This window comes from Notolabrus celidotus, chromosome 16, assembly GCF_009762535.1.
Source record: "Notolabrus celidotus isolate fNotCel1 chromosome 16, fNotCel1.pri, whole genome shotgun sequence".
In the NCBI taxonomy this organism is placed as follows: Eukaryota; Metazoa; Chordata; class Actinopteri; order Labriformes; family Labridae; genus Notolabrus; species Notolabrus celidotus.
In genome coordinates, this window is record NC_048287.1 from 12,108,429 (window position 1) to 12,124,040 (window position 15,612).

Below are 15,612 nucleotides of genomic sequence, written 5' to 3' on the forward strand. Positions count from 1 at the left end.
ATATTGCTTGCACTTTTCAAACAGGTCACATCACACCATTGTTTACATGCTCAGTGAAACCATTTGTTCTAATTTATTTCATATTCAGCCCCTAAAACCCTAAAAATGTAGCCAAAGTTTTAATGAGTGTATTTTTTTCTCCCTTAAGGATATATTTCTTACCACTCCATTTGGACCAGGAGGTCCTGGTGGGCCAGCTGGACCTGAAGCACCCTAATGGATAAATGAAAAACACACATTATTCACACTAACACTGCATTTTCAAAATATCATACATGCAAGAGGTTAAGAGTGTGGTGAACTTACAAGGTGGCCAGGAGGTCCAGGTCGTCCCTGAGTTCCTGGGGTACCAGGATCACCCTGGAAAGGTCAGAGATTGACTTTTAGAGTACTTCAGGTTTACACTGACTGTGCTCTGGGATTAGATGCAAAGATTACAAATTTGCTGTATAATGTTTACCCAAAATCGAAAGCAAAAAAGAAAAAATACTCACATCATGGCCCATTCTGCCTGGAGGTCCAGCTGGTCCTGAAGGTCCAGCTTCACCCTAAAGATGCAACAGAGGAAGCATGAGAATAATAAATCACACTTATTCTAGTTGAGACACAACACTGAGGAAAAACCCTGACGTGTCGGTTACAATTTTGTAATTATCAGTTTGATGAAAGAACTTGGCCCAAGCATAAAAACAGACAGTAGTAGCAGGTACACAAACAGACAGACATAGTGTGTCTGTAAAGCAATGAGTTGTTGGCTAACCTTCTGTCCTGGGAAGCCGGTATGGCCAGTTTTCCCTTTGAATCCCTGAGGAGAGACATCAAAGAGAATGAGACTGGTACAGTATCAAAATGCACAAAGTGGAGGCTGCCAAAGAACGGGCAGACGTGTCTTTGAAATCCTGAACACCTGCTCTTGGGTAGAACACAAACTGAGATACAGAGAGCGAGTCAGAGATATAAAAGAGAGAGGCAGCGACTCATTTCTCTTCTGAAGCTGACTACAGGGTGTGAATATCACTCTCTGCAGTGTCAATTTTAAAAGACAAAGTTGGAAAGATCTGTGAGGATGAGAGGAAGCTTAGAAGTTTAAATGGGGTTGCTGTATCGCCGGTGACATCTACAACATTAACAAGACTCGGTAATGACTGCACAGAGAGAGAGGTAGTGTGCCAACATGTAAGAAATGTCATGAACAGTCATGACCTGTGTAAGGTGGATCGAACTATATCAATAGCAAGAATTAAGATGATTGCACCTTTTGCGACCTGTACTTAAACTTTTAAACATATGCGTTTTTTGTGGATCCATAATGCATGTCACAGTCTCAAGTGCACAAAATATTCACCCAGCATTGCAAATCCGTCTCACCATGAAGAGCTTTGGAAAGGCTTTCAATGAAAAAGGTTTAGTCATGCAGTCTGATTTGCATACTGGTTTCCTGTTTGTGAAACTGAAGGTGAGCACTGGCAATGGAATTCTAATGCAGTACATAAAAAAGGTATGCCTATAGATTGTTTTCTCCAAAATAAGGTACAGGAAATTGCTTGGAAGGAAACCTTTTATATAGACACCCAAATTATTCCATAGTATAACGTGACTTTACACACATGAGCGTGTCCATGTGGGTAATGTCTTTATTTTCTCAAATGTTTAGTCATTGACTGACATATTTGAAGTCTGACTTGATTTATAACCTGGATGGCTAAGTCAATGTGTGACATCTGAAGTACAAAGTAAAAGTCGCATAGGGTACATCATCCGGACAAAATACTGCCTTTACTAAGTTTTGTGCAAATGTTCTGTGGCGCCTTAAGGAAAAAAAATTGATCACCAACGTTATTGTAGTTCATCCTCAGAGGACTATGAAAATTGCAACAAAATTCCATGAAAATCAATCCAAAAGTTGTGGGATACATTTTCTTAATACCAAAAACCTCCGCCTCATAATCAAACCTGGTGAGAAATGGGGGAATTATAAAAGAAACAAGGGTCTATCCTCTGGTGGCCATGCATGTTTATGCCATTTCATCAAGTATATAATGAGATTTCACAGAAAACAGTGGGAGGTTATCAAAAGTAATCTGAAAGTGCATTTAGACTGTGATCTACTAGAGCACTTTAAGAAAAAAGTTCATCCCAAAAGGTATTACAGTCCATCTTCTGAGGACCATGAATGTCTAAACCAAATTTCATGAACATCTATCTAAAAATTGTGGGCCTATTTTAATTTGGATCAAAACTCTCAACCTCGCAATGACCCTAAGGAAAAGTTGGAGTACCATCAAATAAACAAAGGTTCATCCTCTGGGGGCCATGCATGATTATACTATTTCATCAAGATTATAATAACATATCACTGAAAAAGGGGTGCTGGAGGAATAGTTAGGAGGATTATTTGAGTCTGAAAGATGTAGCTTCTGCGGAACTTAAATGAGGGTACAAAATTAGTTGCGCACATATTTTGGTTTGTGAAGGTTGACTGACTTAACAATATTACCATTGTTGGTGTCATGTCTGGCATCTTAAAGTTAAAGTTCCTTGTCATGAAATGAAGAAAAATGAAGTAACCAAATCACGCAAGTTTGAAACTAACTGCATATTTCAACCAAACAATTGGTATAAAATCTATAAAAAATGCAAATCGTATTGATCTTTTAGTACTTGATATATACAGTGTACTTCTTGCGTTTAGTTTGTGTTCTAAACTGAATAGAAATAAAATCTCATCAGACAATGTCGATGTCAGAGGTGATACTTACTGGGATTCCTCGAGGTCCCGCTGGGCCTGGAGGACCTGCTTCGCCCTGATAATGAAAATATGTACAGTGTCAGAGGTCAAATATTGCATGCATTTTTTTTTACTATACAAACAACATCTTGGCCTCATTGTATGTTTGGATATGTGTGTTTCACTGTGCTGATCATGCGTAGGATACTCACCCTCAACCCTGATTTTCCATCTTTTCCATCCATTCCCTCAATGCCAGGGGGACCCTTTCAAAAACAAAACAACAAAAGAGCACATGAGGATACTTGGCATTATAAAGGTCATATGAACATATGTAGGCATGATGCTTTAACGTATACCATGAGCCCTGGGGAGCCTGGAGAACCTGGGGGTCCGGTTGGTCCTTGAGAGCCATGTGGGCCGTCATTACCCTTTTGAAAAAATGAATTTAGTACAAGGAATGATGCTGTTAGAAGCTAGCTACCCCAGCTGACTGAGTAATCTGTACTCACCTTTTCACCCTTGAGTCCAGGGCCACCTTCCCTTCCTGACTTGCCAGCCAGACCAGGAGCGCCCTATAGATACAGTTAGAGTTTAATAAAAGTCACAACAATTTAAAGGACATTAAATTACCACAGATGATAAAATCTACATACTGGTGGTCCTGGAAAACCTGGTTGTCCTTGGAAACCCTTAAAAAAAAAATCAGAGATGAATCTGTTTATCATTGATGCATCTTTTTAATCAAGTTTAATTTCATGAGTGAAACCTACTTGATCTCCTTTTGCACCAACAGGCCCAGCTGGTCCTGTGTCTCCTTTAATGCCCTGCAGAAAAAAAATGTGATGAATGTTCTTATAATGTTTAAATTGATCGAGCACCCAGCTGAAATAATGCTGAGCAAAATATATGATTACAAAAACTGACCGATGCACCAGCCTGTCCTTGGTACCCAGGATTTCCAGGAGGACCCTGCAGAATGGCAGGAAATATCAGTGACTGATTGAAAACCCCCGCAGTAAAGAGTATTGTGTTGTACAACAGAGACACTGAAATGGCTTACTGATTCTCCTTTCTGACCACTCGTTCCTGCGCTCCCACGCTCGCCCTTCATCCCCTGACAAGCACATATAGACAGTTAATCAGTGTGGCCCTACAAATAACCGTACCCAGCTATCCTCCCATTAAAGCTGTCAGATTGTTTGAATCCTACAGCTTCTTTCATAACGACATGGTTGAGAGTGACTCACTGGCATTCCAGGTGGCCCCATAGTTCCTGGATACCCGGAGGTCCCAGGAGAGCCCTGAGGTAAAGATCAGAGAATGAGTCAAAAAAAGGGGGAAAGCAATCAATTTATGGTTATGATGTCAGAGAACTTGATTGGCAGACACTCACCTGCTCGCCCTTCATTCCATTGAGGCCGGGCGGCCCTCGCTCTCCCTGCTGACCCTGAGGATGACAGGAATGAGGTATGATTAGAAAGTGAAGGAGAGGATGTGATTTGACACAAGGAAGAGAGGCTCCCCGAGTGGAAATGAGCCAAGGACAAGACGAGTCAATATCAAAGAGGGGCAACGGCTAACTGGCTGGTAGCATTCCCCCTTGGGACTGCCTACGCTTGATTTTGTCCTCTGCTTTACACCTCTATGAAGCTTCGTGATGGTGATTTAAAAATGAGCTGAAGCCAACTTTCTTTCTTGCTTTCTCCATAAAAAATATACCTTTTGCTTCCTTGATTATCCTTTCCTACCTTATTATATATAATAAAGGCGCAATTTATCTCATAAAGATCCTGACACTACAACAAAATGTATAACATTAAAATAAAGTATCATTTAGCAACACTATATTGTGGTCATATTTTAGACCAACTCCATTAATTGAGCATTGAAGGCTGTTTTGACAGAAATATTAATAATGCATGTGCAAGTGTGTGATCTGTTGCCTAGCAACTGCTTTTGAAAGCACAGGGAACGAGTGTTGAAAAATGAAAGCAAAGTTTTTTGACCAATCAAGTCAATGGAAGCTGGCTGCTTTTAAGAGTGGAGATGCTCACATGATTTTAAATTAGTGACAAGTGAGGGTGATAATTAGCTGCTAGTTGTTAATTCATGTAAATTGTTGCTTGAAATTAAATAATACAACTTAATTTTAAAAATGGGAAGATATATAACTGTGAGGTGGGAGATCTAGTAGTTTGATTGGTTATTAGCAATTACTGAGGGTTGTAATTATAAACTGATCACACTAAGGAGAAGATAATTAGGAGCTGATTATTGTAACTCCCTCACCCCTGAATGTGAGAAATATATCCACTCTTTTCTCTCCCTCTCAATAAACAGAACAAACAGACGCGCCGCTGCACACAGCAGAAGCTAACACCTGCTGTAAAGTGCTACTATGTCGCAAATGGATTCCATGCAGCGCTCACACGGCTCATCCATTTAGCATCTCTTTGCTCCTAAAACAATAACTCTGCAGGAGGAGGAGAGAGAGGGGGAGGGATCAGACCGCACAGCATCGCCTATCTCCATCACTTAGACGGGGAAATAATTGAACAACTGGAGAGAGGCACAAGAAAACAGGCTACTCATCAAAATAAGTTTCATTACAAGGCAGGGAGATGGACAAGAGGATGGAGGAGACAATATAATCTGGCGCTGCTTGATTAAACTGTAAGTGGCATGATGTACAGTATAAATTTATATATATATACATATATACTTTAATGGCCACAAAGAAAGAAAAGGAGGCTGGATAAAGATGATACAATTACAGATGGAAGGATGCTTACAAATTTCAATTTTCAAGTCCTACACAGAGGTACTACACAGGGGTACTTGAGATGTTCTATTTCTATATGATGCCACAAGTTATCTCACCATCGCATTTACTTGAAAGCTTCAGTTACCTTGCTTTTTACATTAACATTCACATAAAAAGGACATTTTAAGACCCTCTGAGACCCAGTGTAACCAAAAAATTATGACTTCCAACCTTTTTATGGGAGCTGTTTAAAGAAACTAGTTACATTTCTGCAGAACCTGTCAGTTGGATTTTATTTCAATGAAGGTCTGAAGCCCCCAACAGCTGAAATTATTCTGTTTTTCATGAAAATTAGAGAGTAGAGCTGCATTCATACAAATTTCAGTTGCAGCACATAGTTTTAATTTCTGCTCTTTTTGTTATCTGACTACCCCGGAGAAGTATCTTTGTCCCCCAAAGAGGGGGGCGTGAACCACAGGATTGGGGTCCCTCCACTTAACTGTAAATTAATCAGTTAGTGCCAACTCCATCTTGTATGCATATCTGTTAATGAACAAGTGTTATAATGTCATACAGGGTATAATTAAGTATCTGTTAAAGGGAACACAGTCAGCGCCTTCAGTTTGACACTTCAAGCCCATTCAACTGATATCATTTCAGCACATATATTCTTAAATTGAATTCTGAAAGATATACAGTATGTCATGTGGTTTTATTACCTGGCTCTATCAGTAAATACTTTATTCTGATTGGTCAAAACCCCATAACAAAAGTGATCAAATCTTAATAGCAAAAACAACATCAGGGACAATCTGATCACACAGTCCATGGAGGGAAGTCTGCCTCATTTCACCTTTGCCTGCTGACACTGTGACAAAAATGTTCCATCTCAGGCTAATCTTAAGAGTCAGGGAATAATGACATGTAAGGCACAACATCTGAGAGCATCCTGAGGAGCGACTGATCCCTCTCTGGTATGGGAGAGAGATCCTGCAATTCAGGCAACGGCAGCCGAGCTGGTGACTGCATCTCTAAGTTTTAGTCTAAGCCAGATGTGCATCTTGCTTAAATTGGGGGATGCTACCACACCTGATGTCCTTGTTTAAACTGGTTGAATTTCTCTGTCAGGGGCTCAGAGAGTAAATTCTACAAGACATGGGAACCTTTTTTGTCTCATTTCCATAATACTCAAACAACAACACCTTGAAATGTGCTCCGATCCGGCCCTTGGCACGAAAAGTAACACCTGACTCAGTGGGGGTTGCTACACTGTAAGCTAACCTCTGGACAATGTGCCTTAGGAATATTTGAGGACAGCAGGGGGTAGGGGGATGGGCAGGAGGGGAGGGAGGGAAGGGCTGTTGTGCTGTATCGGGTACTACAACCCTGGTGCTTCTCATATTGTATTGGTATTGCAAAAAACAAAAGTTGTAAAAACAAATCAGTAGGATCATCTTCAATTCAATATTATGTGTCAACTTGTCTTTATATGTAAGTACTTTGACTAGTTTAGAGAATCTTGGTACTTTTCCATCATATAATTTCTATAAAAAGACAAGGAAAATAGAAAGAAATGAGGGTTGAAGTGTGATTTAGACTTACAGGTAAACCAGATGAGCCCTGAGGACCCGGGAAACCAGGAGGTCCCTGTGGACAAGAGAGTGAAAAGGATGTTTTAACAAAACACCTGAGACAAGATTAATGAAATATGTAAATTTCCACCTTTGATTAGATTATGTTTGAATGTGTTCCTGAATATTACAAGCATTACAACAGAGAGTGTGTGTATCAATATCAATGAATGGGGTCGCACTGTGTGACATTTCCACTGAGACCAGTAGGTGGCTCTGTGATATCAGGGAAAAAGCCAGCACAAGCTCCTCTCATGTCATACAGACACTGTCAACAGATACAAATAGTAGACGATGGTTTCAACTTTACAACACAGCTTCAAGAGTTAAAGCTGAGCTGTCTGGAGTGATTCAATATGGTGAATTATGTGGTTTTACAAACTCTCACCAAGTTTCCGGGAATTCCAGATTGACCTCTATCTCCTGGTGTACCCTGTAGTGAGATAAAAAGGAGAGGAGAAAGATGTTGAGCTCTGTGGAGTGAGACTCTGCTTTCTTTAAGTACACACTGTTAATTTGATGAGACAGAATGACACACTCACTGGCTCTCCTTTTACTCCAGGTGATCCAGACATTCCAGGAATACCAGGTGTTCCTGTGCAGGATCGGTCACCCTGCGAGGAAAGTAAATCACATACGAGGAAATGTGCACGTGTCTCTTTGAATGAATGTGTGGATGTATAGGAGATGACGATGATCTGAACTGACCACTGCTTGTGTCGCTTGCGCTCTCTCTGTCTGCAGTCTCTCTAAACACTGGAAACAGACAGCAGAGGAAGTTGTCACAGCTAGGCTTTACTGCTGGCACTATATTATGTCAAGCTGATAGAAACACACATCCAGCCATGCACACATGAATCCAATGCAAAATGAGAGCCTGCCATTTTGCATTTATCAAAGCACAACATCGGGCTCTGTGACCCCACGTTAAGTAGAGAAGTGGGAGAATTATGTAGTGAAGCTGAAAATGTTTGGATATGAAAACTCTCAGTCCGTCCAAGCCTCACCCTGTCACAGCTGTCCAACTGGGTGACACCAGGCTTGCCCTCTTCTCCTTTCTCTCCCTTGGCACCAGCCATGCCCGGCACCCCTGGCAAGCCTTTGGTACAGCCCTCACCACAATCCTCCTGCGTCGTGGCACACACACACAGAAGCAAAAACTGTATATATACAAATTCTGTACATACATACATACATACATACATACATACATACATACATACATACATACATACATACATACATACATACATACATACATACATACATACATACATACTCTGACTCATGTCAACAGTTTTAATTCAAAACTGTAAAACATATGAAATGACAAAGTCACTGGATCCATTAAAACCCCATTTCCCCAAATGCACTTTTTGCTAATGCACTTACATCTTCACCTCCTCCTGTGGAGTCTTGAGGCAGCACAAAGGGTCCAATGGGGTTCTACAGAAAAGAAGGGAAAGAGATTAATAAATGAACTAAGTGGCATCCAAACTTGTACAAAAAGAAGCCCTAAGCATAAAAGATCTTACTTCTTTTAAATTTGACAAACTAAAATTCAAACACAGTGCCGCAAAGGAGTGTGGTTTCTTCAGTACATTCACTGTTGCCCAGTAACATCACACCTTGGAGCTTTAAACCTTATATCTTCCACCAAACAGAAATAATCAGTGACAAGACTGCCATGAGGTCCGCCACATCACACTTTGTTTACATTTTTAAGTAATAGACTCACAGTTAGTGATATGGCTTACTGTAAAAAAAAAACAATAGGAATACAACTTTAAACTTTAACTTTACAGTTAAACTTCCTCCCTGTAGCTTTAAAGTTAAAAGTTCCTCACTTTAGCTTTAAAGTAAAGGTTCCTGGCTGTAGCTTTAAAGTTAAAGTTACTCACTGTAGCTTTAAAGTTACATTTACCCACTGTAGCTTTAAAGCTACAGTGGGTAACCGTAGCTTTAAAGCTACAGTGGGTAACCGTAGCTTTAAAGTTAATGTTACTGACTCTAGCTTTAAAAAATTGAGTTCCTCACTGTAGCTCTAAAGTGAAAATGTAAGATCAGATAAAATAATAAATAAATAGCAGTGCTTCTTTTAGGTTGTGTCACTTACAGCATCTGTCACTGGCTTAAGATGAGTTTTAAGCTCTTTACATGTTTATGAAAAGTTCCCTGTTATTAGTTGAGTAAAACACAACATTTCTAGACAGTACAGGACTGTGCTATCATATGAAAGGAGTGCAACAATTATTGATCAATTCTAATATTTCAATACAAAGTTTGAACACCCCAACAAAGCAACCATTTCTGAAGTTTCAAGTAAAACCTCTCACATTGTCAAAATGCTGTGGCTACATAGATTTGATTCCAACTGTCACAAGCTGTCAAATCTATATGTTTGTGGAGACCAGGGACATCCATAACAGATGAAATATGTCAGCAAATTTTGCAGTATAAGAACATAAAACTTCTGTAGTCAATACTAAAGATTCCCTACTCTACAACTGTAAACCCTTTAATGGAGACACATATTAAGTGTGGTCTATATGTGAGAATCCTAAAAAATATCTTAATTTGAAGTGAAAACGAATCTCTATTAAAGTAATGCTTTTTCCAACCTCTTCACGCTCTGTTTCATGTCATTACGTTTTCTTGTGGGCCAGAGTAGTTCACATGAGTCAGTGAAAAACTCAAAGTGTGTGACAAATATGGATTGAACCAAACATTAGCAGATATTTAGCGGTAACATAAACAAAACCCTTGAACTCACTGAAGCTAATGGCAAAGAGGCTTTTGTCCAGAGCTCTAGCTGAGTTTAAATTTCAAAGAGGAAGAATGAGGCACCATGAAAGTAGACAAGACCCTCTCCACACACTCTGTACACACAAATGCGCATACTGGATTTTTTAAAGACTAACACAAAAACAAGGACATTGGCGTTAAACTTTCCATTCACAGTAAATTCTGAAATAAAACAGCTTATTCCAAAAACCCAATCACATTTACTGTGAAAAGCGGTCTGCTCCCTATCAAAGCAGAGGGACCTTTTCCACTGCGAGAGTCTGTCAATAGCACCTGGCCTTGTTTCAGAGTCATTACCAGCCCATTTGACATTGTTCAAACCGGGGCCATTAGCTAGAAAGTATTGGCTGTTTTATGGGTGGGAACAAGGCCTTTTTGCTGAAGAAATTTCTCTACATTTCTGTGATGCTGAGTGCACTGCTGCTGACTTCTCTGAGCAACATGATGTTACTTTCCAAGACGAGGCAGTTTCTGAGGGTCACAAGAGCTACTCTTGCAATTTGACTGACATAAAAGCAGCAGAGCCATGAAAGAAAAGAACCATTTGATAGGCTTTATCTGCTAGCATTAACCTCTCCACTCTATGCAGAGATCTTAAAGTGGATAGGAGTTCATTCTGTGGTCATATCTGGACTGTTGCTAGATATGCTAACAAGCAACACCTTTCTGCATAGTTTCTACAAGATCAGTCTCAAATCTGATTTCCCAGGACCTCCATTAAACTTCTACTTTAATTCCTTTGTTGAAGGTGAGGTTCCCCTTGGGTGCTGGCTTCAGATCAGCATCGATGTTCCCTTAATGAAATTAAGCCAGCCGCACACTTGAAAGAAACAACATTGGCACCATATTAAAAAAGAAGAAATAATCCACAGATAGCTTCACAACACAACAACTTGTTTCTCACTTTGATGCCGTCCTTGCAATAGCTGTGAGTTAACTAACTTTGTCCAAAAGAACACAGAAAATCCTCAGAGATGAAAAACCGACCCGGGGTTGGATGTACAAGAGGCCAGAACTCTGGAAACTCATGTGTAGAAGAAATGTGAGCACTATGTTTGAAGTGAAGTACATATCCATCACATTGAGATATAGACATAAGCCTTACGTGTACTCCCACAGTGATCTGAAGTTCATATAAAAATTGTAATATTGTGTCCTTGGTCTGGCATCTGCAGCTTCCCTTACAATTTATGATGCAAGGGAGTAAATCTTAATCTCATTTTCTTGTTGAATTCAGAGACTTACTGAATTTAAAACCTTTAAATCATTACAAAATCAAACAGGTAAATGTAACATTTTGATTTTAAGTGTGAAATAAGTTAATAATTAATGTCACATCCTTAACCTTGTATTACCCTCAAAAATGAATAACCTTCGGCCTCGAAAAAGGCTCAAATCAAATAAAAGCCACGCAGAGTTAATGGATCTTCCTTTCTTGCATACATGTGTTTAGTGCTTCTGTGTCATTTGCACATGAGGTCTTTCAAAAGATAGAAGCCACAGCCCCTCCTTTCCTACTTACGCCGTATCCAGGTAAACCCGGCGTCCCTGGTATCCCGTCGTTTCCAGGGATACCCTGAAAGAAGGAACTGAGGTTCAAATGATTTGCTGCCAATCAAAAGGCTAGCCGCTCCCACCTCCACCAAGGCAGAGTCAAAGGGTCAGGATCAAAATAAAACCTATCCCTCCGTATGCCTCAAATTTGACCAAATTTAAGACTGTGATGGAAAAAAATCCTCCATTTGTTTTTCATACACTGCTTTTTAATGCAAATGCACCCTTGTCAAAGACATGACCTCCTCCATACTTAGACCATCACCCCCTCCAATGTCTTTCTTCCACCTTTGACTCTTGCTGCACAGATCTCAATTACTCTTTATTTGAAGGTCTGCAAAGATTAAAAACTTCAAATAATCACTGCAGTGATTCTTCATTTAATCATTTCAACCAGACCTTCAAATAAATTTCATGTCTTGACTGACATCCCCAAAGCTTGCTTATGTGCCTCCCTTGTACGTTAAAGCTTGAAGCCATTTTCAGGTTAGTGCATCTGTCGTTTGATCCCGGTTTCCTTAGCCTATTTTTATCCATACTACAGCTCACAGTCAGTGTATAAGTGGCTCACTTTCCTACATGCATGGTATGAGCTTCATTCACCAACCAACTTGCAAAGCATGTCAAAGCATTGCATTTTTTAAATAGATATCCCATATGCCCAAGCTGTAAGCCTACATCCATCCAGGCTGATGGAGCAACTTTTGAACTGAACTGTAAACAGCGACCCCCTCACCATCCAACTGCCCCCTTTCTCTTACCTGTGGTCCTTGGATTCCAGTCACACCCTGAGGCCCAGGGGGGCCAGGAGGACCAGGAGGTCCTGGTGGGCCCTACGAACACACAAAGACATGTCCTGAAATGTGATCACACCTTCACAATCAAACAGAGAGGTAATATTCTATGATTTTTTTCAGAGCAAACTTTGCAAGAGAAGCAAAGCTTGCACCAAACAAAACCAAAGTTATCAGACAGGACTGCTGGCTGACAGATCAGACCTGAGGCCCGGGCTGCCAAGTGTTTACTGGAGTTCCTGGAGCACCCTGCGAGGCAAAATGAGTCAAAATCAGAGCAGCAACGGTGCTTTCATAAACAGAATACACAGAACTCATGAAGTGTTAAGCTAAGAATAACACAAGAAATGTCACAGCACAGAAAGATGCAGGGAGGAAATAACTTGGCATGGGTGTTTTTCTTTATACATCCCCTGTGGAGTCTCAATAAACCCTCTGAGAGTGTGTTTAAAAGTCACTGTGTACTCAAACTCCTGCTGTGAGGCTGCATCTCTCTAGATTAAACTAATTGCAAGCCTACATGTGTTAATTTCAGTGAGTGTGTGTGTGTACTCACAGGTCCGCCTATGTTGCTGAGCACTGGGGAAATGCAGTTACACTCTCCAGGTAGACCCTAAAATATACATCAAAAAAGAGAGACAAAGTGAGACACTGGCACAAATTTAAGCATATGCTGCAAAACTGAAATCCTCATCCAACATTAAAAACTTCTTCCTTCATTAAATAGTTGTGACTCTTTGAGCTTACAGGACTTTTTGTGCAGATTTGCTAAATCCTGAAATTGTATGTGTCACAAAGACGCCCAAAACTGCAGGGATGAAATGGTGAGAAGGTCTATTTATATCACTTTTGTTCACTTGAAGTGTTAAACTTGAATGTGAGGGATAATAGAAGACTGCAAAGAGAGGTGTATTTCACTTAAGATGTGTGAGAAAATGGACAGCTAAATGAATAACAGCTCTATGCAGCATAATGGGAGAAGAGGTACTGCTCAGTTTTGAAATGCTTCAAGAAAAGTAAGTATTAGAGAAACAAGACTTCAAACATTTAGGGGGGAGAAAGGAGGAGGGATGAGTACCTGAGGGAGAATGAACAACAATAATAAGGGATATCAATGGAAATGTGCCAGTTCATATAAATCAAGGGGGTTGGTTGGAAAAATCTGAAAAGGTATTTTATTACACCTCTCAAGAGTCTCATTATGATAATAACCTCCATGTTTGCCAGAGAGGCTGTGGAAACCAAACCATTACCATATTTTCAGGCACTGTTCTGCTGTTGAAAGAGTCCTACAAGACGTTCTGCAGTATCACCATATACCTTGGATATACACCAATCAGCCATGACATTATGACCACTAATTAATGAAGAGTGTAGGTAGGTTATGTGAGGCATCAGGAGAACATTTTGTCCTAAAAGTTGACGTGCTGGAAGCAGGAAAAATGAGCGAGTGTAGGATGTGAGTGACCTTGACAAGGGCAACATTGTGATGGCTGGGTGATGGATCAGAGCATCTCAAAAACTGCTGCTCTTGTGGGTTGTTCCCGGTCTACAGGGGTCAGTACCTACCAAAATTGGTCCAAGATAGGAAACCAGTGAGCCTGCAACAGACTCACGGGTAGCCAAGGCTCTTCGATGGGACTTATGAAAGTGAAAGGTAGCCCATGTGGTCTGAACCAACATAAGAGCTACTGGAGCTGAGATTATTAAACAAAAAAGTTAATGGTGGTGTTGATTGAAAGGTTTAAGAATTCACAAGGCATCAGTTCATTGAATATTGAGCTGTGTGGCCATGGGGTGGCCATGCTGACCCCTGTCCCCAGCCAGAAGTGCCTACAACAGACATATGAGGCATCAAAAATAGACCACAGGGAAATGAAAAGAGGAAACAACAGAACGCCCAGATCTTGATTTTAATTGAGCATGTTAGAAATTTGCTGGACAACCAAGTCAGATCCATGGACGCCCCACCTCACAACTCACAGAGCCTGAAAGTATCTGCAGCTATCGTCTAAAAGCTGGCCTACAGTCCACCTCTTCGTCTGTGCTTAGGTTGAAAGCAGCACTTCCAATACGGCCACTACCATCGTTGAGATTCAAAGCTTATATTGAGAAATCAGTAAGGGACATCACAGAGACTATTTCTATGTTTTAAACAGTCAATGGGGCCTATACAATACCAGGCAGGTGGTGATAACACCATGGCTGATCGGTTTATACTTCAGGGACCACTATACTGTGGGTGGTAAAAAAGACTCTTCGTAGTAAATGGAGAGCTCAAGTTCAAACAAATGGATGGAAATTACGACAGGCATTTAGAAAATGGAGAGGATAACAGCATTTGTCAAACATAAAGTGGAACAATTTATCTCATAACTCACCAAAGGACTCATTTCATTTTCATGAATGAACGACTGTGTTGTAAATAGAAGACAGTTCCCTACCTGTACATATTAGTCAGGTTGCTTTTACTTGTTTTCTATTCTGTGTAATAACACCTTGAGTAGGCACTTTTAGTTTGATATGTGGAGTGAAGTGAGATGCACTTCATTAGGATATTTGCTGCATGTCAATAAAGATGTGAGATTTTGGCTACATCTCTGCAAAATCAGACCGTTTTTATCCACCCTTTCTTACTTATTTGACGTTTTTCTCTTTAACTGCAGCTCTCCCGTCCCACATCTCACACCCATCCTGACCCTTAAGCGCACCCTTCACCACTTCCCAATCTTCCCCACCCTCTCAGTGACAGTGTGGACTGGTGGCTGATAATGCGGTAATTAATAGTCTCACACACTCTCACTCTTAAAGCCCCTGAAACTCCTCTCGTCTGCCATGAACAGCATACTCGTCACCTCCGCTGTTACTTTATCCGTGGCCCTGGGGCAGGTGTGTGTGTGTGTGTGTGTGTGTGTGTGTGTGTGTGTGTGTGTGTGTGTGTGTGTGTGTGTTGAACCATCTCTTGCGATTACCATCTGTTCCACCCCCTTTTTATTCAAACCCCTCCAGATCCCTTCATCTAAACAAAACGGTAGACTTACCTTGTCCCCCATAGCTCCATCACGTCCCTGCAAGAGAAGGAGACAGCGGAAATTCAGACACACACACAAAAATACACACACAAACACTTAGTTACTCTTGCTTTGTTGTTTCAGAGGAAAGCTCACGGGGGCAGTGAGCTGAGCGCAGATCAGGGGACAGAGGATGAGATGGGAGCAGACATTGCCTCTGTTATGGATTGAGGCAGACATCCTTGGTTACAAATGATGCCTAAATCAAGGACAATTCCCAATGAGGCTCAAAGAAAATTAAAACTCTTCACAGGCGCTTACA

The 15,612-nt window shown here is 40.7% G+C and overlaps 1 protein-coding gene across 1 annotated transcript in view; it reads right to left on the reverse strand.

Annotated features, from left to right (window-relative positions):
• The window catches only part of col16a1 (collagen, type XVI, alpha 1), a 79,679-nt gene that overhangs the window by 8,421 nt on the left and 55,646 nt on the right, over nucleotides 1–15,612 (reverse strand). The window contains 24 exon segments of the mRNA XM_034704987.1: nucleotides 163–213; nucleotides 307–360; nucleotides 495–548; nucleotides 761–805; nucleotides 2,760–2,804; nucleotides 2,941–2,994; nucleotides 3,088–3,159; nucleotides 3,241–3,303; nucleotides 3,385–3,420; nucleotides 3,502–3,555; nucleotides 3,656–3,700; nucleotides 3,792–3,845; nucleotides 3,979–4,032; nucleotides 4,125–4,178; nucleotides 7,098–7,142; nucleotides 7,515–7,559; nucleotides 7,669–7,740; nucleotides 7,835–7,882; nucleotides 8,134–8,253; nucleotides 8,519–8,572; nucleotides 12,247–12,318; nucleotides 12,484–12,528; nucleotides 12,836–12,892; nucleotides 15,321–15,347. Coding sequence (XP_034560878.1) covers nucleotides 163–213; nucleotides 307–360; nucleotides 495–548; nucleotides 761–805; nucleotides 2,760–2,804; nucleotides 2,941–2,994; nucleotides 3,088–3,159; nucleotides 3,241–3,303; nucleotides 3,385–3,420; nucleotides 3,502–3,555; nucleotides 3,656–3,700; nucleotides 3,792–3,845; nucleotides 3,979–4,032; nucleotides 4,125–4,178; nucleotides 7,098–7,142; nucleotides 7,515–7,559; nucleotides 7,669–7,740; nucleotides 7,835–7,882; nucleotides 8,134–8,253; nucleotides 8,519–8,572; nucleotides 12,247–12,318; nucleotides 12,484–12,528; nucleotides 12,836–12,892; nucleotides 15,321–15,347 — 1,320 coding nt within the window.